At 38.5% G+C, this 24,675-nt stretch overlaps 6 protein-coding genes across 7 annotated transcripts; 1 reads left to right on the top strand and 5 right to left on the bottom strand.

The window, feature by feature from the left end:
• Positions 1-1,339: 1,339 nt before the first annotated feature.
• On the bottom strand, positions 1,340-2,754 carry LOC108043104 (carboxypeptidase B-like). Its single transcript, XM_017121654.2, has 2 exons — positions 2,005-2,754; positions 1,340-1,732 (listed from the first exon to the last, which is right to left on the bottom strand). The coding sequence occupies exons 1-2, from the start codon at positions 2,712-2,714 to the stop codon at positions 1,351-1,353; spliced, it is 1,092 nt and encodes a 363-aa protein (XP_016977143.2). The 5' UTR covers positions 2,715-2,754; the 3' UTR covers positions 1,340-1,350.
• Positions 2,755-10,997: 8,243 nt separating this feature from the next.
• On the top strand, positions 10,998-13,609 carry LOC108043114 (carboxypeptidase B). The gene is made up of 3 exons (XM_017121670.1): positions 10,998-11,126; positions 11,774-12,664; positions 13,278-13,609. Exons 1-3 carry the CDS (start codon positions 11,059-11,061, stop codon positions 13,573-13,575), a joined length of 1,257 nt encoding a protein of 418 aa, XP_016977159.1. The 5' UTR covers positions 10,998-11,058; the 3' UTR covers positions 13,576-13,609.
• A 1,450-nt stretch (positions 13,610-15,059) lies between these two features.
• On the bottom strand, positions 15,060-16,475 carry LOC108043108 (probable G-protein coupled receptor Mth-like 7). Of its 2 annotated transcripts, none has more exons than XM_017121657.1 (6): positions 16,391-16,475; positions 16,165-16,331; positions 15,923-16,099; positions 15,495-15,867; positions 15,239-15,433; positions 15,060-15,185 (listed from the first exon to the last, which is right to left on the bottom strand). In XM_017121657.1, the coding sequence occupies exons 1-6, from the start codon at positions 16,423-16,425 to the stop codon at positions 15,125-15,127; spliced, it is 1,008 nt and encodes a 335-aa protein (XP_016977146.1). In that variant the 5' UTR covers positions 16,426-16,475; the 3' UTR covers positions 15,060-15,124. The 2 variants fall into 2 exon arrangements, with proteins under 2 accessions (XP_016977146.1, XP_016977147.1); XM_017121658.1 differs by having other exon boundaries at positions 15,060-15,182.
• Positions 16,476-17,373: 898 nt separating this feature from the next.
• LOC108043115 (carboxypeptidase B) lies at positions 17,374-18,871 on the bottom strand. Its single transcript, XM_017121671.1, has 3 exons — positions 18,785-18,871; positions 17,829-18,725; positions 17,374-17,763 (listed from the first exon to the last, which is right to left on the bottom strand). Exons 1-3 carry the CDS (start codon positions 18,862-18,864, stop codon positions 17,454-17,456), a joined length of 1,287 nt encoding a protein of 428 aa, XP_016977160.1. The 5' UTR covers positions 18,865-18,871; the 3' UTR covers positions 17,374-17,453.
• Positions 18,872-19,232: 361 nt separating this feature from the next.
• Positions 19,233-21,551, bottom strand: LOC108043102 (carboxypeptidase B). The gene is made up of 3 exons (XM_044456703.1): positions 21,478-21,551; positions 19,985-20,887; positions 19,233-19,563 (listed from the first exon to the last, which is right to left on the bottom strand). The coding sequence occupies exons 1-3, from the start codon at positions 21,549-21,551 to the stop codon at positions 19,266-19,268; spliced, it is 1,275 nt and encodes a 424-aa protein (XP_044312638.1). The 3' UTR covers positions 19,233-19,265.
• Positions 21,552-21,724: 173 nt separating this feature from the next.
• LOC108043107 (carboxypeptidase B) lies at positions 21,725-24,009 on the bottom strand. The gene is made up of 2 exons (XM_017121656.1): positions 23,038-24,009; positions 21,725-22,046 (listed from the first exon to the last, which is right to left on the bottom strand). Exons 1-2 carry the CDS (start codon positions 23,802-23,804, stop codon positions 21,740-21,742), a joined length of 1,074 nt encoding a protein of 357 aa, XP_016977145.1. The 5' UTR covers positions 23,805-24,009; the 3' UTR covers positions 21,725-21,739.
• Between the last annotated feature and the right edge of the window lie 666 nt (positions 24,010-24,675).

Below are 24,675 nucleotides of genomic sequence, written 5' to 3'. Positions count from 1 at the left end.
ATTTTTTTTTAATTCTACATTAGTGCCGAATACTAAAACCTAACTTATTTATTTTTTTGTATCAACAATGAATGATGTATGAGAAATCATAAATATTAAAATTTGTTTACTTTTTTTATCATTAGCTAGTTTTTGTCTTTAATCTTTATATATTAAATATTAAGAAACTTTCAATCTTTTTAAAGTAAAAATCAAAAACAATTTTGTATTATGTTGGTGAAAAAAAATTTATTTCAAATATAAATAATAATATCTTCCAAGCTTATTGCCCCTGTATTTCTATACGTAAACGTCGCCTTCAGTTTGAGTGAGAAATGGGCGTAACCCAGCCGCCCAAACTCAGTTTTTCCCCGTTTTCCTGGGCGCCGTGCATAAGGCAAATTGCTTGTAAGTTCAACTCGTATTTTGCATTGTGCCTCACTTCCGACAGTTAAATTAAAGCCATTGTCTGAGTTGGTGTGGCCGTTAGTTAGTTTTGTGCGCCTAACGTAACAATTGCCCGGCATTTTTATCTGCAACAAACCGGTGGAGCAGCAACAACAACAGCGAAAACAGGAACAGGATTAGAACCCAAAACAGTTGAAATACGACAGCGAAAACAATTTGTTAGGCCAGAAGTGTTTGCAAGACTTCTTGACCAAGTTCCTTACCCCTTTTCCCATCAAGAATTTGAACGACTCTCACTCCGTAATTGTGCGCCTGGAGTTTTTGGTTTGTAATTTGGTTTTGGCCATGAAGTGTGGGTTTTCGGTTGTGGTTTTAATTAGTCAAGCACGCGTTGAAAGAAAAAATTAAATTGAGTTTTGGAAATCTGCATTAGGCGGAAATTACATTGTTTAATTGAGGAAAGAGAAAAACAAGAAGGAAAGCAAACTTCGACAAGCCGAAGCTTATATACCCTTGAAGTTGTTACAAATCTACTACATTTCGATTTCTATGCCTGTATTACTAAAAACAATGAAGCTATGTCGATTTTGCGCTTCATTTTGCAATCATTCCTAAGGAAGCTATATGATAATATTTTATATTTAAATATTACCAAATCCCAAAGAACAAAAGAACATGGCTTGGTCGACTCTCCTGGTGATGCTGATCAAGAATATATATACTTTATAGGGTCGGAAATGTCTCCTTCACTGCGTTGCAACTTTTGACTGAAACTATAATATCCTCTGCAAGAGTATAAAAAGTAGATTTGTGTTGCACAACAATTTGACTTCATATACGTATATTTTCTCCCACACATTTCAAACTAGAACCTTAATTCAGTTTATTTAGAGCTAAGAATTAAGAAAGATTTAAGGGGAGAATTCAGTTTTGTGACATTTTAAAGTATTTTTGGTGAAATGGTTAAAAAGCAGCGTATCCCTCACCACGTGAGGGATTGCTAAGTCTGTCCTCGGACTGATGTATTGCCCTGGAGGGCGGATATTTTTCAATGGCCTTCTTGCCAAAGGCTCGAATACCTGTCCACGATTCATCAGCTAGGCGGCGAATCTCCCAGGTTGGTGGAAAAAACTTGTAATCCACGTGATTATGGTCCATTCCCGACATCTCGAAGGCAAAGGATAAGGGAAATCCAACGTAAAAGGCGTAATCGATGCTACTACCGCCGAATTCTCCATATTGAACACCCTGCAAAGTCTTTATAACCGTGCCAGTACTTTGAAATATTTGATCGGCCACGAACTTGGCAATTTCAATGTGTTCCCCATGATTTGGCACCGGTGTACTAAAAAAAACAAAAGTTAATAGGTATTCCTTTGTTAGGCGGAAATCTCTTCCGACTTTGAAGCGAACATCAAACAATTTGCAACTGAATTTATTTCGAAAAGATTTTGGTCACACCACTGATTAAAGAGCTCTTATCTGTGGTATGCTGACCTGCGAGTTCCGTTATGCTAATCAGTTAATTAAACATTATTTAAACGTAATCTTCATATTTCGGAGGGAATAAGAAGTTTAAATTTTAAATAATTAATCAATTTATACCATGCAACTCACCTGTCATAGACCCAAGGATAGATAACCCTCCGGATTGGCGAGTGCAGGGAAAGATACATAACGCCTCGCTCACTTTTCATCAGACTGTGCATTATGTCGCGCACTGTACGTGACTCCACCTCTGAGAATGGTGCCCTGCCCGCAAAATTGTGATCGCAAGGACCTCTTAAATCCGGAAAACCGAGTCCAAAGCCCACTTCAAAATTCCTGTCGAGATCGGTGCCGTTGCAGTTGCCGCCATTCGGTGTCCTCGTTTTCATCCACCTAGTATTCGTTTTGCGAGAGTACTCGTAACCATCCGGATTCGCCAGTGGCATAATGTGCCAATCGAAATCGGCGAGAAGATCGGCATTTTCCTCGAACTCCACCACCAACTTATAGATGGTATAGAGGGCGGCCACGGGGGTCATCCATTCGCGGGCGTGCAGAGCGGCATCCATGAATATCACCCTCTTTCCCAGACGCCCATCTCCGTTTGTTACCATGGCGAGTTTAAGGGAACGATTTTCGTACGTTCGACCCACGTTCTTTAGTGTAATCCGATCGGGGTATGCTCGTGCCAGGTGATCCAGATACTGCATCACCCCGTTGTAATCGAGGTATTCATCCAGTTGAAGTTGGTCAGAACTGCGCAGGCGGAGGCGTCTCGTCTCCGCCAGCGGATTAACGATCGCCACGAGAAAGACGATCGCGGATAGAGTTCTCCACATCTTGACGGTGAGACAATAGACAGGGCACTGACATCGCGATTATGTATACAGATTTGGGAAAGAGCTAAGCAATTTCGTTCTCTCTATAAAAAATTTAGTGCTAGAAAAACCCATCTCTCTATAATAACAATAGATAAGCAACAGTAGAATAAATGTACTTTCAATTCCCAAAAAAAGACTCTTACAAAATTCCGTGCTAAAATAGTGTTTTATTGTATTAATCATTATCATCATAATCAATTTAAGCGTAATTTATTAAAAACAACTCCGCTGGCGTTTTTACTGATAGAAAATGTGTTTTAGAACACGTATTCTCCAAAAATATATTCTTTTTCCAGAAGTTCAACAGCGAACAGCCCTCCATATTTCCCTGTTCTACTATCTTAGCTCAAGGAACTTTGTATTATCTTCTTTTTCATTTTCATCAAGAAAGGAAGCAAACTCCGGCAAGCAGAAGTTTATATATCCTTGCAGTTATTACAAATCGACTACATTTCGATTTCTATGCATATGTTACTAAAAACAATGAAGCTAAGTCGATTTTGCGCTGCATTTTTCCAATGTTCCAATGGGAACAACCATAAAATTTTTTTTTTTAATTTTAAAATGCAATAAACTTTATTTTTAGATTTGAGGATTTTAAGACTTAAATTAAAGAAATCCCTAAGTAATAATCAGAGATCGAAAAATATATTTTATAAGCCTCAAAAATGATTTTATTTTTTTTAATAAATGATATTTGTGTAAATGAAAAAGGTTCATGATTGGAATTGAACTCATTAAAATAAAAACATTTACATCTATGAGAATTGGAAAATTAATGACAGGATCTGGACCTCATTTATGGCTAAACCGGAAACCCACTCAATGCTAAAATAAAAATGAAAAAATGCATTAATTATGTGGCAGTGGCACTAGGCGGCTGCGGAAAAGGAGGTTAGTGCTTGGGGCCACACCACCCATTGACCCACCAAAGGCACCACCCACCGCAGACAGCCACCACGATGACACAGAAAGTGTTGAGCTGCAAATGAGGAAACAATGCGACCAAAAGCGGGGCGAAAAAAAAAGAAAATGCCAAGTGGAAATGCTTCGAGTGCAGGCCATGCGTGGCGCAAACAAACTCGGAAAATGCAAAACGGATGTGTAAATAATTTAGACGAGTTGCCAGCACAACCGGCGAATGTGTGTATCTTTTTAGTTTATGTATCATTAAAAAATACTTACAGCAAAACAAAGAGAAAAGAAGCGAAGCATAATGAAAGGCAGTGGGAAAAGCGGAAAATGTGCCATTTGCCAACTGCAAGGCAAACAGACTCGAGGTCCTATCCTATAGGATATGTACATATGTATATATATAGTAGTTTCGTACTGTACCGGAACGTGCGAGAAATGCAATAATTATATGCACACAAAGACACAAACACACAATGTTACTTGTACAGTTACTTTTTTGACATGCTGCAAATTAAACAGCAGCAAAAAAGGACAAAGAACGGAGGCAAGAAAATAAGAGAAAGAGGGAGAATGACGCTTGCCGAACTAAATTACTTTTTGCAAACAACTGCATACAATCAAATGCAAAGGGATTAAAAACCAACGTGGAACATGTAACAGCGATATCACCTTTAGATTTTACACTCAAAAATAAATTTACTAAAGCAATTCTAAGAGATTTAAAATCATTTAAATTTTTATTAATTTTTTTATTTATTATAGATGATAGTAAAGTTTACAAAATCAATTAAATATTTCACTAAAAGTGCCCATACTTCATACTATTTTTCTTTAACTTTCATTAAAAGCTAAATTTACTTTTGGACATGATCATTTTTCCTTGAAAAATATTTTCAAGACTTTTCTTCGTAAGAAATGTGTCTTAGTTAATATTTAATAAATAAATAACATTTAAAATGTTAAATTTATAAATAAATATTGTATTATTCCCAGTGTACTAAATTCTCTGTTGCGGTGGCTTGTCAGTCTGGATAAAGAATGTGGGGGGTTATCCAAGTGGATACCACTAGGTGCAACCTGGCAAACCTCCGGCGGCATTTGCATACCTGATGCTAAAAAACTATGTTAATGTGTGAGCTATCCGGGATTCAGGATTGAGGATTGGGGCGAGTTGGCAAGTAAGTTTTGGCCCAAAGGAGAACCAGCTGTGAGTCCGCCGACGGGACAAACCGCAGACATTGAAAGTGTCGCCCTCTCCGTTCGTCTGCCTGTCTGTCTCTATAAATCTCTACGGATGTGTTGTTAACTGCCGCCGGGATCCTGAATCACTCCTCTGGTTTTTCCTCCTCGCAGACAAAGGGGGCGTGGCAGGGAGGCGCCTCAATTTGCACGCTTCGTTATTCAATTAGACACTTGGCACACAAACAGCGAGTGCCGAAGAGAAAGGGCGGCGGGAAGAGCACTGACTACAAGGGACGCATAATTTTGATTGATGGCCCAATAATGGCGGTGATTTATCATATTTGCATGCTAACATTTAAGCCAACCAATGGCGGGTCTGCACTTGAAGCCAGCCAGCGAATATGTCGGAGAATAAGCTGCAAACTATAATTAAATTTACTCCTTTCAATTCAGCTTACAATTTTTGACTGAAAAATTGATGATTGCAATTATATTTTAAATAAGTTAGTTATGTAATATGCTTTGCAAACATATATCATTATAATTTAGAAGATGGCAAAGAGTAATGGAAAAATAATCAAAACGTTATTAAAGCTTTTTTCGTTTACATCTATAAATGAAATGACCATAAATAACAACTTCCATTAGGCAACTCAAAATCAACCACAAAATAGAATACATGTTTTGTAATTAAACTGATAGAGCGATAATCAAATGTGAAACACTAATAGTTTCTATATTAACAACGAACAGGAGACATCTAAAACTTTTTCGCTGTAAATGGCCACCGAAAAGTATGCTATACTCCTGAACAGATGACACCAATACAAATAAAGCTGCAGGTGTTTTTGTATGTGTGTGTTACACATATATACATATGTACCCCGCTAATTGGTCTTTTGCTCTCTGCAAATGAAAGCGTTGCGTTAGCAACTGCCACGTGCTGCTGTGGCCCCTGGGCGGATACGCAATATTTGTAGTTTTTTATTGCACTTTCTCCGGGTGTGTGTTCCACTGCGGCTGTATGTCTATAAAATCCGGCTTAAGCCGCTTTCTCTACCTGCGAAATGTATGAAATTTTTGCAGCCACTCAACAACCCAACACATACACACATGGCCAGCGACAATGCAACTCACACTGACGCAAAAGTACACAGAAACCAAATGCAGTTCAACTTATTTTGTTAAGACTATTTTTGGGTACGAGCTATAATATAAATATATTTGTTTTTAACATTTTCGAAATATATTTCGTAATTTAAAATGAAAAATATCTACAGAGATGGGAAGCAAATTTTAATTAACATCAAAAAAAAATTGAAATTGTTTTAAAGAATAATGAAAAATATGTTCTGTGCTCGAACACAAAAAAAACCAAAAGTAGAACGCATTTTTGCCAGCAGCTTTAGCTGCTGCCTGTGGCTTTGCCGTCGGCTTGGGACGCTGGTAAACACTCAAATCCAATTAAATTTAATACGACTTACTTGGCTTTGTTGCAGGCGAATGTGTGACGAAGGGAGCGAGGGGAAAAACAGAACAACGTGTGCCGTTTGTTTGGCATTTGGTTGCTCTCATTCTGGTTTTTCTTGTCGATTTTTTCATTCACAGGTTGGTTTTATTTTTTCTCTTTTCTGTTTTTTTTCATTGTACCTTTTGCAGTTTTTTACCCGGTACTTACAGAGTATATTGTTCCCCCACAGACATATTCGTGATCTGGCTTAGGAACTTCGGTGGACTCTATCCGTTTATCCTTTTGTTTAAATGATTAACTAAATTATAGTGAGTGCTTTAAAAATCTTAATTTTCTTAACTTTCTTAGCAAGTTAAAATTGGTTTATATATTAAAATATTTTTTATATTAAAATAAAGCTTTCATTGAATTTAAAAAATTTAAAAACAATTAAGTAGTGGGCATCCTAAAGTCGCAAGACTTTGAAATATTCTTACCTATTTTGTAATGATTTTACGGAAGCTGCTTTCATTCGGTTAACCCGAATGCTTTGACTTAATTAAAACAACATTTGCCAAATAAAATTGGGCCCCTTCAAATGAGCTTAAGAGAGCTAATTGAGTTTTGCCAACGAGTCTGAGAATCTGGCTCTCCGGGAAGTTGATAAAGTCAATTCGCCGTAAACCGGATAAGAAAAAGCAGTAACAAAACGCGAAGCAATTAATATTGCTGCGACTGTCAATGAACGATGCAATGCGCTTCGATCCGATTTGTTCAGTTTGAAAGGGGTTTTTTATACCACAACTTCTTTCCGGTTGTCGTAGGACAGGGTGCAGCTGGCATTATAAATATGCATGAGCTCCATAAACTACTTGGAATATGCATAGAAGTGTGTGAATTGTCAGGAGCTGCAATCTATGTCATATGCAAAACAAAGTCCTCGAAAGGTACACTCGAGGTGTCAGTCGAACATTTTGCAGAAAATCTATTTAGAAAATATTGGATTGTTTACATTTGTTTAAGCTTAGAAGATTTATTTAGAATGGTACAAATTGCACACTAAAATAAAAAAGAGGAGTTAGATAGAACTCCATGAATTACAAATTAAATTTTTTCTTTAATAAATAAAATAAAATAAAAGCATTACTTTATGAACATTCTTATTTTTATTTAATTAATTATTATTTCCCGTAGTTTTTGGTTTACATATTTTGCCATGTTCTTAAATTCTAGTAATCCTATATTAAAACACTTTATAGTCTTATAATTGAATACATAACTTGGAATTTGCAATATTTATCCCAGTCCCTTTAGACTTTCTAGGGTGCGTGACCCCACTCTTTCACCGTTTTGAGGCACGGGTTTTGGCACTTTCCCCCGATTTGCAGGAGGATAATTAATTGGTGGATTTGTGGCCAGCAAAAATGGCAGCAGAAGGATCAGGCAGAGCGCAAACAAAAGTCGTTTCATCTTGAGACAGATCGAACAGACAAGTAACTGACAATCGAAAGTCGAATCGGTCTTTTATACGAGCGATTAAGCCCCCGAATACACTCGAACAAAGCAATGCTTCAGGGCCAGTTTTTTGTTCTAAATTTAAGTGGAAATTGTATTCAGCGTGGATTTCCGGCTGGCAATTAAGAAAATTGGCCAACACAACGGTGGCTGGCAACGACTACATAATGGATTGTAAATATTTGACACCTGCCACCCACTTAACCCCAACCCCCATGATGCGGCCTTAATCCAAACGCAAAACAATGCCAACAATTTACTCTGGCTAAACTTCTACCCTCCAAGTTCTTCTTCCAATTACTTTTTGCACGATTTGATTTTACATTTAACGATTTTTCGCACTTAATTAGAAGCCAGTGTCGATGTCAGTGGCAGGCGGAGGCAGCCAGCCGAGGGGTTGCCATGATTTGATTAAATGTGAAGATGAATTTTAATTAAAATCCACCCCAAGCCTTTGGCACCTCTCACCCTTTTGGGCCAAGTTTTTGACACTCGACGCTTTTCAACACCCTCGAAAACCCCGGACGTATAATAGAGCAATAAAAGCCGCAAGTTCATGGCAGACTTAGTCATCGTAATGTATGCAAAATGAAAATTAAAGATCCGCAGCGCAAAAGTTTTTAATGCAAATGACAGACTAATGAATTCCCTAAACTACTTACAAGCAATTTACCAGACATTTTCTCGATTTCAGCCATCAATTTCAATTAATGGCCTTAAAGCTCTGACTTTCATCAATCCCTGCAGCAAATAGCAAATAATTTGGCATAATTTCCCTTTAAATGGGCTGGTTGATAAACAATGCCTCTTTGTTGAAGCAAATAAAACCAGCTGGAGGACTTTAGCTAAAGTTTTTTGAAAACCCAAAAAGTAAACACAAAGGAAAACAAATACAGCCGAGCAATCACACACTCACTCACTCATACAACAAATTTTTTACGGCCAGTCACATTCAGTCCACAAAAAAACACAATATGGGCAGCAATTTGTGGCAACAGAGCGAATACTTAATGCACTTTTTATGTTAAATGTTTATTTTCACTTGTTCATTCCAATTAAAAAATATATTGGATTTTAAAACCATTTATTAGTTCATGTGCTTTCATTATTAGACTACTCATTTTTAAATAACTAAATTTCATATAATATGCATTTTGAAAGCCTTAAATTCATGGTTGTAATAGAATATAAAAATTAAGTCCAATTAATTATAATTTTCAAATTCGATTTTTTTTATGAGTAAATATTTACCCCTTTTTAGGAGTTGTATTTCAATTAAAGCGTTAAATGAAAAGTATCTACCTGCTTGCTTAAACACTCTTATGCCCAAATAATTAAATCGTTGAGTAATTACTTAAACAGCTTCTCCTTCGTTTTTGTTGCAGTTAAGGTAGTCTAAATTCAAGTGACTATGACTAAAACGACATCTTATTTTATACATTTTTTGCAATCGCTCAATATTATTCAAGTTCGATTCCAAAGATTCAAAGATTAGATAACAAGATTCGAACACAAGTCAAAGATACCCTATCATCCCGAGGGAATATGCCAACTTTTCCAGAACGCGGCTTAGAGGGGAACATTTTGTGGACATGGAAGAAAGGAGAGGTCCTGTCGCTTCCAATGGGCCATTCAAAATTACGAGCCAACAGTTTCCGCAGTGTTTTTTGTCATTTCCATGCGCTCATTGTCAGTTTTAAGTAAGCAACTTCCTCGTCGTTGTTTTTGCAGCAGCCGAAAGTTTTGTGACCAAAACTCTGCCTACAAATGCAGACAAATATGGAAAAACTCATGAAATGCAATAAATTTTCAAATATATTTTGTGTGCGCGGCAGCAGAGTTTTTAGTTTGTCTGTTTTTGATTTTTCCCCATTTTTGGCGAGCAGGTTGTTGTTTAGTTTCTGTTTTTTGCAGGCCGTGTATAGATTTTCATTGTTTTAAACTGTAAACTTTTTTCTTGGTGCAGTGCACAGAGCGAACTGATAAAGCCGCGTTTTGCAAAAAAAAGAAAACAAATTCAAATACCAAAAAAAAGAGAGATAGAGACTGCCACTGGCGCACTCCAAGAATTGACGGAGTCTAAGGCTAAAAGAACCATATAAATCAAATGTTGATTGCGTAAAGTCAGAAGACCAAATTTACGAGTTGCCCCAAAGCCACCCCAAAATAGCAGATATCTGTGGACGATGACAAATATACATTTGATTTAAGACTAGCTGCAATTAGTTAAGTTATTTTGTTTGATAATATTTTTTAGGAAAACCTGTTCTAATTTTAAATGAACAACAAAAGGAAAAATTAAATTGGAGGAAAAGTATTTCCAAACAAATAGTTAAGAAATATAAATACAAAGACCCTTTTAAAGTGTCATTTTTATTATAATACATTTTACCAATTAACCTAATTAATAATATGAAACCATTTCTAACTTTTTATGACTTCCAAAATGTATTGCTATTCATTTGTCAGCCTAAGTTTATTAAATAATAGTTTGATTTATATTTGCCTATTTTATTTGTTTAAAAAATGTGTATTTATATTTGTTAACATTTCTACAATATCGTTTTAATATTGAAACTCAATTTGAATATTTAACTAATTAAATGTATAACCAGACTGCTTTTAAACGCGATTCCTTTACTTGTTCTGTTACTCATTTATAATTATTTATAAATGTATTATGTGTATATATTAATCATTACCCAACAACAATATTTTAGTTTCTACACTAGCCAATATTTAATATAATATATACAAATATGTTTTTATTATCTCAAATCAAATATTAATTTAATTTATTTTAATTAAATTTGCAACTAAAACTCTTGACATTTTATTGCGTTTCCGTCATTCATTCAGATATTTAAACAATCCTTAACGTCACCAGACGGAGTGGAAAAGCCCACAGTCATGACAACGTCGAGTGAAAAAACTTTTACTACGAACCTGCCTGTCACCCTCTTGTCAAAGACAGTATATTTCGAGAGATTTTCCCCACAATTGCCCCATACCCGGCGGAGACACAACAGCAAATCAAATCAAACATCACCCATCATCTGGCCCACTGATAGTGCTGATAACTACTCCATTCCGATCGCGTTCTCCTCCGATAAGAGGACGCAGTGGGTGAGGTGGGCAGTACGCGATCGGTGAATCGACGGCTGGCTATATAAGCCAGAACCCATGGGTTTGGGCCTCATTAGAAGCCCTGGGCCCAAACGGAACGGAGCGGACTGAAAAATGCTGAAACTATTCGCACTGGTGCTGCTGCTGAGCGGCGTGGCCTTGGCGGCCGACAACTACGACGGGTGAGTGATAGCAATCCGGCGGAAAAGTAGTGTTTCCACGCCCAATTAGCCACATCTAAGTAGTTTGCAATTGAACGGCAGTTTCTGCAACTTTCTGGTTATCAGTAACAGTTTTTGCTTACTTAAATACCTTACTCATTAAATTTCAATTAAGACATGGAAAAAGCTTATCCTAATACTACATTATTTTATGATTGCTTGATGTTAATATCCAGACTTTTTGTAGCATATATATATATTTCACATTTTTTTAAAAATTTTTTAATCTTAAGTAAGTATTGATCTTGAATAATACTTATAAGATATGATCACTTAAAAAGTTTTAGGTTGCTTGCTTAAAGATATATTGATGCCAATTAATTACTTGTAGATATATACCCAGTAAATATTGGCATTTCAATATACTAAAATCTTAAAAAGCTTAAAATTTTACAAAGAAAATTTAAATTCATATTTAACACATGTAGTACAAATGGTGTTCTCTGATAAAGGTTTGCACTGGCTAAATAAAAGTTAAATGGATAACAAGCACTATAAATAAAAATGTATGGTTTTTAACTTTTTCCAGTAGAAAAGGCAATTATATACAAACTATTTTAACTTACCTACATTCTCTTTTTAATATTCAAATTTTGTTAACTGCATAGCTTCAAGATCTACGACATCAAGGCGCGTAATGCCTTCGAGAAGCAGCTGCTGCTGCGTTTGTCGGGAAATGAGGAGTACGACTTCTTCGATCTGCCCCGCTCCCTGGACGCGCCGAGTCGCGTGATGGTGAAGCCCGGAGATCAGGAGGGATTCGAGCACCTGCTGGAGAAGTACAACGTGGACTTCTCGGTGGTCAGCGAGGATTTCGGAGTGTCGCTGCGCCAGGAGCGCGAGGATAACCAGAACCAGAGGCTGATGAACCTGCGATCCGCCGGACGCAGCATCAGTTTCACGGCCTTCCATCGCCACGCGGAGATCAATGCCTATTTGGATGAGCTGGCCGCCGCCTATCCCAGCCGTGTGTCCGTCCAGGTTGCCGGAAAGTCGTACGAGAACCGGGACATCAAGACGATCACCATCACCAATGGCGATGGCAAGACCGGCAAGAATGTGATCTTCCTCGACGCCGGAATCCATGCCCGCGAATGGATCGCTCATGCTGGAGCTCTGTATGTGATCCACCAGCTGGCGGAGAACTTTGCTGCCAATTCGGAACTGCTGAAGAACTTCGACTGGGTCATCCTGCCGGTGGTCAATCCCGATGGCTATGAGTACACCCACAGCAGTACCCGCATGTGGCGCAAGACCCGGAAGCCCATTAGCAGCTCCTGCTACGGAACCGATGCCAACCGCAACTTCGACTTCCACTGGGGAGAGGTGGGCGCCTCCAGCTACTCCTGCTCCGACACCTTCAAGGGCGAGACGGCCTTCTCCGAGCCGGAGACCCAGCTGCTCCGCGATCTTCTGCTCGACCTGACCGGACGTGGCAAGTTCTACCTGACCCTCCACTCCTACGGCAACTACCTGCTGTACCCTTGGGGATGGACCTCGTAAGTAACTCCGTTTCGTACCCACAGCTCTACTTTGTCTGTATAATTATCCTAGGGGTTATAAGGTGTAAGGCATGGTTTGTCCATCACTTTACAAGATTAACATAGAATCGACAAGCTGTAGATATTTCATTTAATGTCTACTCTAATAATAATAAGCTTCAATTTTCAATGGAAAGTGATGAGTGATAACAAGCTTAGTTGTTTAAGTAAGTGTCTTTACTTTCGTCTGTATAGTCACCTATTTTTTTAGAGTGTAAGCTACTCAGCTTGAAATCTGCTTTTTGTATATGTTAACCAGGTATGAAAACTTTAGGGTACTACTCCCGACCACTTATACATTGCCTTTTAATGTATTTAAGGCATACCAGAACGAGACTATTTTTAATTTCTTGAATAGGGTGTGCATTGTATAAAACGGTGAGATTAAGGTTTTCTTTTTTTTACCACCCCAATTATATATTAAGTCAAAACTTGGTAGATAGCTTTGGTTTTGAAGAAAAAAAGCCTGGAAAGATCTATTTGGTAAAGAGACTGATGTAGATTTTAATTTTTCGGGATTATAAATCTCCTTTATTCCCATTCCTCTCTAATCCATCCCATATTTTTGCAGGGCTCTTCCCAGCAGCTGGCGCGACAACGATGAGGTGGCCCAGGCTGGAGCGGATGCCATCAGGAGTGCCACCGGAACCAAGTACACCGTGGGCAGCTCCACCAATGTCCTGTATGCGGCTGCCGGCGGTAGCGACGATTATGCCTTCGGAGTGGCCAACTTCCCGGTGTCCATCACCATGGAACTGCCTGCTGGCGGCACTGGCTTCAATCCCACCACCAGCCAAATCCAGTCCATGGTGGCCGAAACCTGGGTGGGCATCAAGGCCATGGCCCAGAAGGTTAACGAAAAGTACTAGGCGAGTGCAATAAACGCCATTGATATTTCCCAAACGCAACGTCTTCTTACTAATTGGGAATTCTACTCCCGTTCTTGGCATTTTCACGCATGGTAAGATAGGCGGGCGTCCCATCGGGAGGCCGTATCACTCGACTTGTGGCATTGACATACTGGGCTAATTGGAATGGGCACTCCACTCTGGATTCTTGTGACTTATCGCCTTTTGCTAATTGAATTCATCAAGTGCGATAGAATTCAAGTGGTAGTCTAGATTATCACAATTACGCAGAAAAATCCAAAAGCCACAAGAAACGAAAATGTTCTAAAGTTATACATATTTATAGAAATTTTCGTTTTGTGGGATTTTGATTGCCATTCATTAATTTAAAAGATTAATAGCAAAATCTACTGCCATTATTTCCTAAACAATTATCATAGATTTCTGAAATGTTTAATTTGATAAACTACTTTTTTTTTAATTGGTATACATCCACTTTGTCGAAATAGCTGGAATATACAATTTCTTTGATTAGTAAAAAAAACTGCGCCAAAATAATGTATGAAAAGACGCATTATTAAAATTAGAAATCTGCCAAATGCCTAACCCAACTTAACTGACTCTCGTAGAAAATCTTACTATCAACATCAAAAAATTTGCCAAGCAGCCCAAAAAGCAAAACTTAAACGCTCATTCGCAACGTGTTCAGAAACGGCTTGAAAATCGACTTCTTTCTTCATCGAAAACTGACTTAGTTTCGTTCCTTACCTAGTAAAAGATATTTCGAGCTATCGGCAATGATGCATTTGTTGACACAAAGTGAGTTTTCCAGCTTTAAATGTTTTGTCCGGATATGTATCGTTTTCGATATCGTTTGTTCAACTGCGAAATCATTTCCCTGATATTTGAAAATTGGTTTTTCTAAATCATCAAATCAGAAAAAGAAAACCAGTTCTATTACTCCCTAGTGAATATAATCTCACCCACATTGCCCTTACATTTCGTGTTTCAATTTAGCTTACACCACTTAACTTTATTATTCCCTTGGCACTAATTTGCAGCCATATCGGTCAAGATCACCATCAACATCAAATACTGGCATAGAAATAGAGTTTCAGGCGAAGTCATAACTTTTTCGCCCTAGAAGTAATCTTACAATTTCTGATTTGCAAACAAGGAAAAGAAGCATTCACTGCTCAAAACAGTGCCTTAAAATTGTATATGTTGCTGTTGCTTCCAAAGCCCTTAATGCATAATAAGGAAAATTATTTTTATTCTTCAATCCAGTCGTTTAACATTTTTAGGTCATTGGGATATGTCTACCCACCAGATCAAAATAATTGCATCCGTGTCCGTTGGTTTGATTTGATAAATTTTATATTATATATTAAAGAAATTCTGTGTGAAATTGTCAATTTTGATTTCTACATTTATTTGACTTAATTTATGAATAATAAAATTCGTTGTCAAATTATAAAATTTATTCAAGCCTTATTTGGGTGGAGCTTAAGACTCTTTCCTTGATGACCATATTTGAACGAATTCCGGCTTTATTAATAAGAATTACTGTCTAGATGGATGTTTCTACCCTTCGAACGTCAGGAATCTGTGGCTTCTGTTGGGTATTTCTGCTAGGGGAGGCATTAGATTGGTTTAGCATTTGACTTAAGTTTTAAGGACTTACTCTTCTCTGAGCCATTGAAGCGTTCTATTCCTAACGATAAAAATCACGAAAATAGAAATTCCAAAGGCCGCATGAAAATAGTCGGATACCCACAGGACATCTGGCCAAAAATCGTAGGCTTGCATTATACAGAGAAATAAGTCCAGACTCCAAGTCAATCCCCAGATCGTAGACAACCGTATGCAAGTTGCGAAACTTTGATCGGGATAAGGAATTATAATGACAGTAAGGAAACATATACTTTATTAAGACTTACCTCAAGCTCCTTTGAAAGGGGTTTAATTTTTCTACTTCCCTTCGAATCATCATTAGCTTAGAGATACTCAAGGACACGTTTAAGATGCTCAGGATCAGCATCGGTCCATAGAAGTAGATTACAGTGGGAAAGTCCAAAGGTTTAATGGTAACGAAATACTGGGTTTGAAACCGTGTCTCGTGCTCCCGAAAATGATTGATTAGTAAGACGACTCCAGTCAGGATGGCCGCAGCGCTCCAAACAAAGGCGTTGTAGACCAGGAAAGGAATCCGGGGAATCTTACCTTTCAATTCCTTAAAACTGTCCTTGAAATAACAATTCAGGAAGGAAAACCAAAGAAAAGAAGCCGCCCAGAAGAAGTGTGTAACATAACCTGGAGGATATCAAACTCGCAATTGCTTAGTCTACATTCAAATTGAGCAACTAACCTGCTGGACCACGAAAGTCCTCCAATAAGCCCCATACATCCAGCATCCAGATGAGGCATTTCATAAACAGGCAGAATAAGCAGCAGATAAAGCACTTGCCGATCCGATTTCGAAGTTCTTTTACGTATAGATATACTGCGATCGTGAGGATATAGCAAAGCAGTGAAACTACAGCGACTAAATATAGAGAAACAAAGATATGTCTTAAGCCAAAATAGTTTCCAAACTATCTATTTACTTACTCTGACTTACTGCCGGTCCCAGTTTCTTTGTGGAATCCGAGTCAGTTCTGTTTAAAGTTTCTCCCCTTGACTCATTTACGATCAATAGAACAATCAGAGTACTAAACAATTTCAGTGGTAGCCACATTTCGGGACTTGAAACTTGCTGTGCGGAGAACGAAGCTCGACTGACCATTTACAAGCTAAGTTCATAAATATAAAGATCTTCGTTCCGGGTACCACTTACTTTGAATATCGACCCCAAAGGGACTGTATTTCCATGGAAAAACAATCTGTGCAGAGTGTTTATGTTGTTCTGAATATATGCCGCTGAACTCGATGAATTTACGTCATCACTTGCGATTAGAAAACGGGCATCTCGGGAGTTGAAAACTGATTAGAAAACAATTAGTGAATTCCGCTGGTGTTTGGGGTGCGTGGCATTCTTTCCAGTTCAGCTAAAACTCTAATTGAAGCAAATAAATAAAAAAATTATTGAAGCTAAACATTAGGAAGGAGTTTGCTTATTTGATGCCCTATTTCTTGGGTCATGTTGTTAATTTGATAACGTTTAGAACTAAAAATAAAACACCAATAAATTTGCACTTCACACAATTTATTTTTTTTTGCTTTTTGTAAAAATGTTTGATTGCAATCAAAAACAAGAGAGAACGCTATAGTCGGGTGCCCCGACTATCAGATACCCGTTACTCAGGTAAAGGGAGTGCGAGGGAGATGGAGATAGAAACTTTGATCACGCATAACTTTTTAACGAATGGTCCGATTTGAAAAATTTCTTCTACATTTCGATAGGTATTGATAAAGACAATAAAACTGCATTTTTACTTTTCCGAAATATTTAAATTTTTAAAATCGTATATAAGCGATTGTGGGCGTTAAAGTGGGCGTGGCACCTTTTTGAAACAAACTTGCGCTGCGTAGGAACTCCTAGAATCTGCATGCAAAATGCCAATCTTCTAGCTTTTATAGTTTCCGAGATCTCAGCGTTCATACGGACAGACAGACGGACAGACAGACGGACAGACGGACAGACGGACAGACAGACGGACAGACGGACATGGCTAGTTCGACTCGGCTAGTGACCCTGATCAAGAATATATATACTTTATAGGGTCGGAAACGCTTCCTTCTAGCTGTTACATACTTTTGCACGAATACAATATACCCTTTTACTCTACGAGTAACGGGTATAATCAACAAAACGATATCTAAGCCATAAAAGCAATTTAATCAAATTAGCGAAGCCAATTATAAACTCTAGATGATTCATAAGAGCACGTTTTGCAAAGTTATGCAAGGGGATACTTTTGTATCACTCTCCGTGCCATGGCCGCAATGCCGATCCAGGTCTCCCTAACTAATCGATCGATATCCGAAGCTGGAGGATCGAATCCATCTGCCCCACCAAAGGGCAGTTCCATGGTGAAAGAAATCGGGAAGCCCGCATTGAAGGCGTAATCATCACTTGCCCCAGCAGCCGCGTAATTTATGGTAGTCGTTGAGGGTCCTACCTTATAAACAGTGCCTGTGGCCTCGTGTATAGCCTTTTTCCCTTCTGCAGCTACCTCCTCCAGGTCGTCAACGGTATCGGGAACATCTCTAAAAGGTAAATAATTAAATATAACTGAATGGGGAACAAATTATCATTGTAGAATAATATTTACGCTGTCCAACCCCAGGGGTATAGGATGAGTGAGCCATAGGAATGCAAGGTGAGATACATTTTTCCTCGATCCGCGAAGCTATGGATGAGATCCCTCACCACCAGAGCCTCCGGTTCCGAGAAAGGCTTCGCTCCGGCGTACGTGTTATTACACGGATCCTCCGAAGCGCCCTCCTCATTCCAGTGGAAATCAAAGTTCCTATTGGGATCGGTACCGATGCAATCGGAGCTGCTGGGTTGGCGGGTCTTCCGCCAGAAACGATTATCGGGTGAAGTCTGGGTGAACTCATAGCCATCGGCATTAACCACGGGAAGGATAACCCAATCGAAGTCCTGCAGGAGGTCCGCATTACCTTCGAAATTCTCCACAAGTTCATTGATTAGATGAACCGCAGCTGCTGGAGAGATCCACTCGCGCGCATGGAAGCCACCATCCACAAGGATCACATTCTTGTTACGCCTCGCATCTCCATTGGTTATTGTCACTGTTTTCAACCACCGACCCTCGTAACTTTTGCCCACGGTTTTAACAAAAACCCTACGGGGATTATCCCTAGCCAAATCCTCGATGAACTGGTTGATCTCAGCATGCGAGTAGTACCTTTCCGTGCCCAATCTTCCATTGTAGGGGAACCATTGGCGCAACATGCGATCCGTTTCGAATTGGCGCCTCAGAGTGAGGCCCACATCCCGGTTGACAATATCGTAGGCCACATTATTTTCACCCATCAGTCTCACAAAGTTTACCTGTTCGTCGGGATGCACCATAACCTTGACTGAATTGCCACCTTTAAAGCCGGAGAACACCTCATAATATGACTCATTCTTGACCAATTCGGAAAGAGTTAGTTCCAAAGCGGCAGAACGGGCTTTCCTTGATACCTCGTACACTTTGTAACTAAGAAAATAAATTTGTTAATAAAGATTTTATATGATATATTTTGTTAATTATAATACCCATCGTATTTGTTAAATTTCTGCAGTCCAGCAGAGAAACTCAGACAGCTGAGCGTCAGAAAAAGCCACCAAACTGTCATCTTCGCAAGTCGCAACCTATCTAAGTAATACAACTTAAAACACTATTGAAGAAACTTTCGCGGTCGACAATCTCGAATCGTTATCAATAAATAGAACTTTATGGATGGTTGTAAAATCAAGAGAAATCGATCGGAGAGTATGATTGCCGACAATAAAAATAACTAAACATTTATCAGCTTTGTTCCCAATTACGTTTTCCTCAAAAAGTCGTCGAAATCAAGTGAATTTAATTCGATTTTAATTGATTGCCTATTTGTTTATCCATAAAAAAGCAGTACTAGCTTAACAACACTTTGACCTCTTTACTTGATTGATTCAAGGATACCTTTGAAAACTAATCCTTGTGTATAATAAACTGAACACTTAATTAAAATTAAGAACAATTTATTGGAACATATATTTAGTACATCTCGATGAGCTTCTCGGCCATGGCGCGGATACCGATCCATGTTTCGGTGACGAACTCATCGATGCGGGTGACTGGAGGATTGAATCCGATGCTGCCAGCTCCAGTCAACTCCATGGTGATGGAGACATTGAAGCCGGCATAGTAGCCATAATCATCACTGGCTCCAGCTGCAATATAGAGTACATTGGTGGAGGAGCCGTAGGTGTACTCCGTGCCAGTGGCGTTCTTAATGGCCTCGGCTCCAGTGCGAGCTACTGCATCCAGATCCTCCCAGTTGTCGGGCAGGTCTCTAAAGAATTGTAAATAAAGGTAGAAATGATTAATGCTTTAAAAAATGAATTTGGTATAATGTCTTCGTTATGTAACGATTTATAGAACTATAAAGATTTTTAAATTTTAAAACTTACTATTTTGTTCAACTTTAAACAAGTGAAAACAATTAAAATTTCTTGAGCTGGAATGACCTGTTATTTTTACTGATAACAGAAAAATGTTGTTGAAATTTCTGTGAGTTCTAAGCAACACTGTACAACAAATTATGTTGTTTTTAAAATATACTAAATTCTAATGATATTTTGTAACGGAAATAATACTAATTGTAATCACTAAGTTTTTGTTTAACCTCACAAAAAATTAGAAAAAATAAAGGTTATACGAGAATATAAAGTCTTAATTTCTGAAAAATTGTAGATTTAAGCTGGTTGACTTACGAAGTCCATCCCCAAGGATACAGCAGATAGTTTCCGTAGGAGTGGATGGTGAGGTACATAATACCCTTGTCCGCCAGCGAGTGCATCAGATCCCGGACGACAATGGTCTCCGGTTCGGAGAAGGCGGTTGGGCCGGCATAGGTATCCGCGCAGGGATTCGAGGAGGCACCCTCCTCGTTCCAGTGGAAGGCAAAGTTCCGGTTCGGATCCGCTCCATAGCAGGTCTGTCCGGCGGACTGATATGGCTGCCGGGTTTTGCGCCACATGCGGGCCAGAGTTCCGCTCTGGGAGTGCTCATAGCCATCGGCATTGACCAGGGGCAGGATGACCCAGTCGTAGTCCTTCAGCAGATAAGCATTCTCCTCGAACTGCTCCACGAGCTGATCAATAACATATAAAACCGCCGCCGGAGAAATCCATTCCCTGGCATGGAAGCCGCCATCCATGAAGATCAACTTCTTGCCGGCCTTTCCATCGCCATTCGTGATGGTGATGGTCTTCAGGACTCGCTTTTCGTAGGACCAACCCACGGTCTTGACGTACACCCGCTTGGGATAACGAACCGCCAGGTCATCGATATAGTTGATGATCTCCTCGTGGGTGTAATAGCGCTCCGTGCTCAGGCGACCCTTTCCCGTGATGGGAGCCAAGAGGCGCTGCATCTGCCGCTGGGCAAACTCCTCGGCAATGGAAGCTCCCAGATTGGAGTTCACTAGGCTATGGTTAATCCTCTGTCCCTGAACCAACTGCTGGAACGGCTCCAACTGATCAGGACTTACTATCACACGAGAAGGATGCTCTAACAGACGACTCTCACTGATGAAATCAAATCCCTGCAGGCTGAGCTGGTGCAGCAATTGAGCCTGGTCGGAATTCGAAGGAGTCACCTCATAAATGCGATAACTAAAAACAGATTTATAAGGTAAATTTAAAAAAATGCATCTTCAAACAAAGATTAAAGACAAATTTCATAACTTAAGCATGTATATATGTTATAGATATATGTAAATTCTTTAAAGATGTTTCTTCATCAAATACTCTATGTATAAAATATTCCACTTATATATTAATAAAATTAATAGATTATAAAAATTATTTTATATTTCATATCAATCAATTCGATTTTTGCGTAACAGAACATTTGGTAAAACCTTTAAATAGAAAAATTCAAGGAATAAACTAACTGCTTTTAGTGAGCTTTTAATTTTAATTAACATTTCTTTCTTTGGTTTATGAATTAAATTTAAGTAAAAGAACATTCGGCGAAGCCCTTTTAGGAAACTAGTAAAAATAAACAAGCTCCTTTGCTGGTCACTAGTGTTATACAAATATTTTCCTAATAATTCTAAGCTCTTGTGGAAAATATTTTCCTAATAAAAGTAATGTTACTTTATTTAACCATTTAAAATGTTTTATTTCTCTTTTTCTAAATGTTCATTATAGTTTCTGAATTGTGAAATTTGCAGGTCTTTCTATCCCTACCCAACACTTACCCCTCATAATCCTGATCGGCGGCCACCAGAGCGGCGCCCAAAAAGAGCACTAGCAAACCCAGGGAGAACTTCATCTTCGCGCAGACTAAGCAACCGCGTGGCTGCGGCAAGCCACTTAAATAGCCAACCAAAGTCACCTGGCCACATATCTAATCGGCAAATGGATCAATAAATAATAAACCACTCCAAAACTCCCGCACGAGTGACCCGCAAATCAGAGCTGGCGCAATTTGACTCTAATGTATCTTTATTTACAATCCGATTACGCCGCATAGGTTCTTATCACCTCCGCGGCCATGGCTCGCACTCCCACCCAACTTTCCGTGACCAATCGCTCGATGTGGGAAACCCAGGGATCGAATCCCATGAATCCTGCCGCCGGCAGCTCCATGGTCATGGCCACCGTGGCATTGACCACTCCCAAAGCGAAGTCCGCCGTGTCGCCCGATGTCGGATATAGGACGTAGTAGGTGCTCCCCCAGCTATATATTCCATTCGTGGAGTGGACGATCGCCTTGGCACCGGCATCCGCCACAGACATCATGTCCTGGTAGCGATCCGGAAACACACTGAAAAAATAAAAATTCATTTTTTATTTTATTTATATTTTGAATTTTGAGAATAAAATTCGAACTCAACCCATGAAAACACTAATTTTGAGATTCTGAAGCATGAATTATACCTTTAAGGAATATTGTTTAAGTACTTCTTAACGGATAATAATATTTGATTCCTTTAAATACAAATTATGTATCACAACTATGCAGTATTTTAATTATATATTTATATATATAAGGTTGTATTGATTGCCCTTATTTTTAAAGAAATGTAAACACTTAAAGTCTACATTTTTTTTAGAATTACTAATAGAAATGAGCCAATATATTAAGGCCATGCAATTAAAATGACAACTTGCTGTTTTCCTTAGCAAAGTAACCGGAGATTACTTTTTGTCCAGATAAAGTCGTACAACACAATGTACATTTTGTCTACAATAAATTATATCGTTATCGATTACATGTGATAATCAAATTTATTGACCTATTTATGTGTTGCGCAACCAATATTTGAACAAAAAAAATTTAGTAACATTCCACATGTTTATACCTCAGCTATACCGCTTTCTTAAGTCTTAGTGATTTTTTAATAGTAAATAAAATATGTATTATTTTAACGACATTGCCAAACATTGCCAGAAAGATGCTGAATTTTTACTATTTTTATAAATTCTAGATTACTTGATTTTGATAAATTCTAAGTGGGCTTATTACCTTGGGCCACTCAACTCAAATCAGCAATTAATTGTCTCTATAAGTTAAACTACTCTTAAGTGTGGTTTGGTAGGGCAACCTTTATCTATAAATATAAAAATATAGATTATATGGACGCGCAGAGAAAAATAACTTTGTTGCCTCAAGTGAACCCTACAAAATGATTACTCTTTTTTTCTCTTTGAAATATTATCCCTTTTACTCAATTTAAGATCTCTTCAGGCTAATCTCAAACAATAATATCACATGTTCTTTTCAGCGATCTTCTAAAATAAGATTATAATCCTACCTTGTATATCCCCAGGGCAGGAGGAATTTGTTTCCGTAGGAGTGCAGTGAGAGATAAAAGTTAAGGCGTCCCTTATAATTGAGGAGAACATCTCGCAGGACCTGCGACTCGGGTTGATCAAAGGTCCGCTCTCCTCGATAATTATCCTCGCAAGGATCTGAAGAGGATCCCTCATCATGACCCCACTCGTATCCGAAATTTCGATTGATATCCGTGCCAACGCATTCCGGATTACTTGTGGGTCGACGAGTTTTTCGCCAATAACGCGATTCGGTATGAGAATATTCATATCCATCGGCATTAACCACTGGCATTATCACCCAGTTGTAATCCTCTAAAAGTTCCTGGTTTTCCGAATAGTTATCCAATAACTGCTGGATTATATAGAGGGCCATCGAGGGCGATATCCATTCCCTGGCATGAACAGTGCCATCGATTACGATCACCGGTTTATCCCGCTTCCCGTCTCCATTGGTAATGGTTAAAACTTTTAGCGGTCTGCGCTCGTAACTCCATCCAAATTGCTTCAACTGAACTCGTTTGGGAAATCTTTCTGGTAAACTATTCAGGTACTCATTAATTTCCGAGTGGGTATAAAATGCTCCCAGGACATCAATGTGGGGCAGTTGAATGAATTGTTTTTTCTGTAGATTCTCTGCTCGTTGGGCCTGCACAAATGGAGCCAAATCCTCGATCAGCACCCGATGGTCCAAGTTATGACTCCGGAAAGTTTTAAGCAAATTTTCAACTTCTTTAGGCGGTATCATCACCTTAAGTGAACTCTCATTAGCATTTCGATGCGTCCCGAGAAAATCCCAAAGTGGGTTTTCTTTAAAAAAAGTTCTTATAAGATTGTGCTCTTGAAGTCCTTGGGGCTTCAGCTCGAACACCTTGTAGTCCTTGTAATCCTGCCAAGCAAACAGGACCAATGGCTGCACTAGCAGTAGAGTTAGTAATCCCAAGAGCGCGGAAGTCATTTTGGCACGAGAGTCCGATATTGACTGAAGTAAAGCAGTTGTGAAGGCTAATCGACTTACCCATTTTTATCACTTTATTGGAGACGCTGCCGCCTGCTTACGATACCAAAAAGCCGAATCATTTATATGCTTCCGTTTATGGCATAGACAAATTAAAGAGTTCCCCCTTCTGTTTCACAGGGCTTGAAAATGATTATAAAAAAAACTAGTTCCGGTTCATATACAAAAATGGTTTTAATATTTCTTCATATGTATTTTAATTAACTTGCTGAAATAGTTAACATTTTATTTTCTCTTGAAATGTTGAGTTTGGTGGAACAAAGACAACTAAAAAATTATTTTTAAAAGTCAAATAGAGAATCTTTTTTAACTTAAAATTAAACCGCTTGCAAGTTTTAAAACATTCTCTTATTTATTTTTGAAACCTACAATTTCCATACAACTCATCGGCAAAATACACTTATAAAAAAATGCAAATTGATGCAGAAGTTTTTGTTGATGATAATGGTGATAAAAACCGTGATTACTATAAAAAAATTCTGTTGTTCATTAGGCAATGGATACAACCAAAAAGAAACCATCAAAGAAAAGTTTCAATCAAAAAAATTTAAAACCAAAAAATAATTAATCACTGAGTCACAGTTTAATTTATTTTTTTATA

This window comes from Drosophila rhopaloa, unplaced genomic scaffold (assembly GCF_018152115.1).
Source record: "Drosophila rhopaloa isolate 14029-0021.01 unplaced genomic scaffold, ASM1815211v1 contig_150, whole genome shotgun sequence".
Lineage (NCBI taxonomy): Eukaryota > Metazoa > Arthropoda > Insecta > Diptera > Drosophilidae > Drosophila > Drosophila rhopaloa.
Note: the sequence above shows the minus strand (reverse complement) of the source record. Positions and strands in the feature narration are given on the sequence as shown.

Bases quoted from the DNA above. Each gene is read 5' to 3' on its own strand.
- LOC108043104 (XM_017121654.2), bottom strand. From the start codon at position 2,714: ATGTGGAGAACTCTATCCGCGATCGTCTTTCTCGTGGCGATCGTTAAT. The intron at 1,733-2,004 runs GTGAGTTGCATG...TGTTTTTTTTAG, and splicing joins TATCCTTGGGTCTATGACAG to TACACCGGTGCCAAATCATG.
- LOC108043114 (XM_017121670.1), top strand. From the start codon at position 11,059: ATGCTGAAACTATTCGCACTGGTGCTGCTGCTGAGCGGCGTGGCCTTG. The intron at 11,127-11,773 runs GTGAGTGATAGC...TTAACTGCATAG, and splicing joins GCGGCCGACAACTACGACGG to CTTCAAGATCTACGACATCA. The intron at 12,665-13,277 runs GTAAGTAACTCC...ATATTTTTGCAG, and splicing joins TACCCTTGGGGATGGACCTC to GGCTCTTCCCAGCAGCTGGC.
- LOC108043108 (XM_017121657.1), bottom strand. From the start codon at position 16,425: ATGGAAATACAGTCCCTTTGGGGTCGATATTCAAA. The intron at 16,100-16,164 runs GTAAGTAAATAG...CTCTATATTTAG, and splicing joins GGGACCGGCAGTAAGTCAGA to TCGCTGTAGTTTCACTGCTT. The intron at 15,186-15,238 runs GTAAGTCCTTAA...TGCCTCCCCTAG, and splicing joins CTTCAATGGCTCAGAGAAGA to CAGAAATACCCAACAGAAGC.
- LOC108043115 (XM_017121671.1), bottom strand. From the start codon at position 18,864: ATGACAGTTTGGTGGCTTTTTCTGACGCTCAGCTGTCTGAGTTTCTCT. The intron at 18,726-18,784 runs GTATTATAATTA...TTATTTTCTTAG, and splicing joins AAATTTAACAAATACGATGG to TTACAAAGTGTACGAGGTAT. The intron at 17,764-17,828 runs GTAAATATTATT...TTTACCTTTTAG, and splicing joins TACCCCTGGGGTTGGACAGC to AGATGTTCCCGATACCGTTG.
- LOC108043102 (XM_044456703.1), bottom strand. From the start codon at position 21,551: ATGAAGTTCTCCCTGGGTTTGCTAGTGCTCTTTTTGGGCGCCGCTCTG. The intron at 20,888-21,477 runs GTAAGTGTTGGG...ATCTGTTTTTAG, and splicing joins GCCGATCAGGATTATGAGGG to TTATCGCATTTATGAGGTGA. The intron at 19,564-19,984 runs GTAAGTCAACCA...ACAATTCTTTAG, and splicing joins TATCCTTGGGGATGGACTTC to AGACCTGCCCGACAACTGGG.
- LOC108043107 (XM_017121656.1), bottom strand. From the start codon at position 23,804: ATGATACCGCCTAAAGAAGTTGAAAATTTGCTTAAAACTTTCCGGAGT. The intron at 22,047-23,037 runs GTAGGATTATAA...TTATTTTTTCAG, and splicing joins CTGCCCTGGGGATATACAAG to TGTGTTTCCGGATCGCTACC.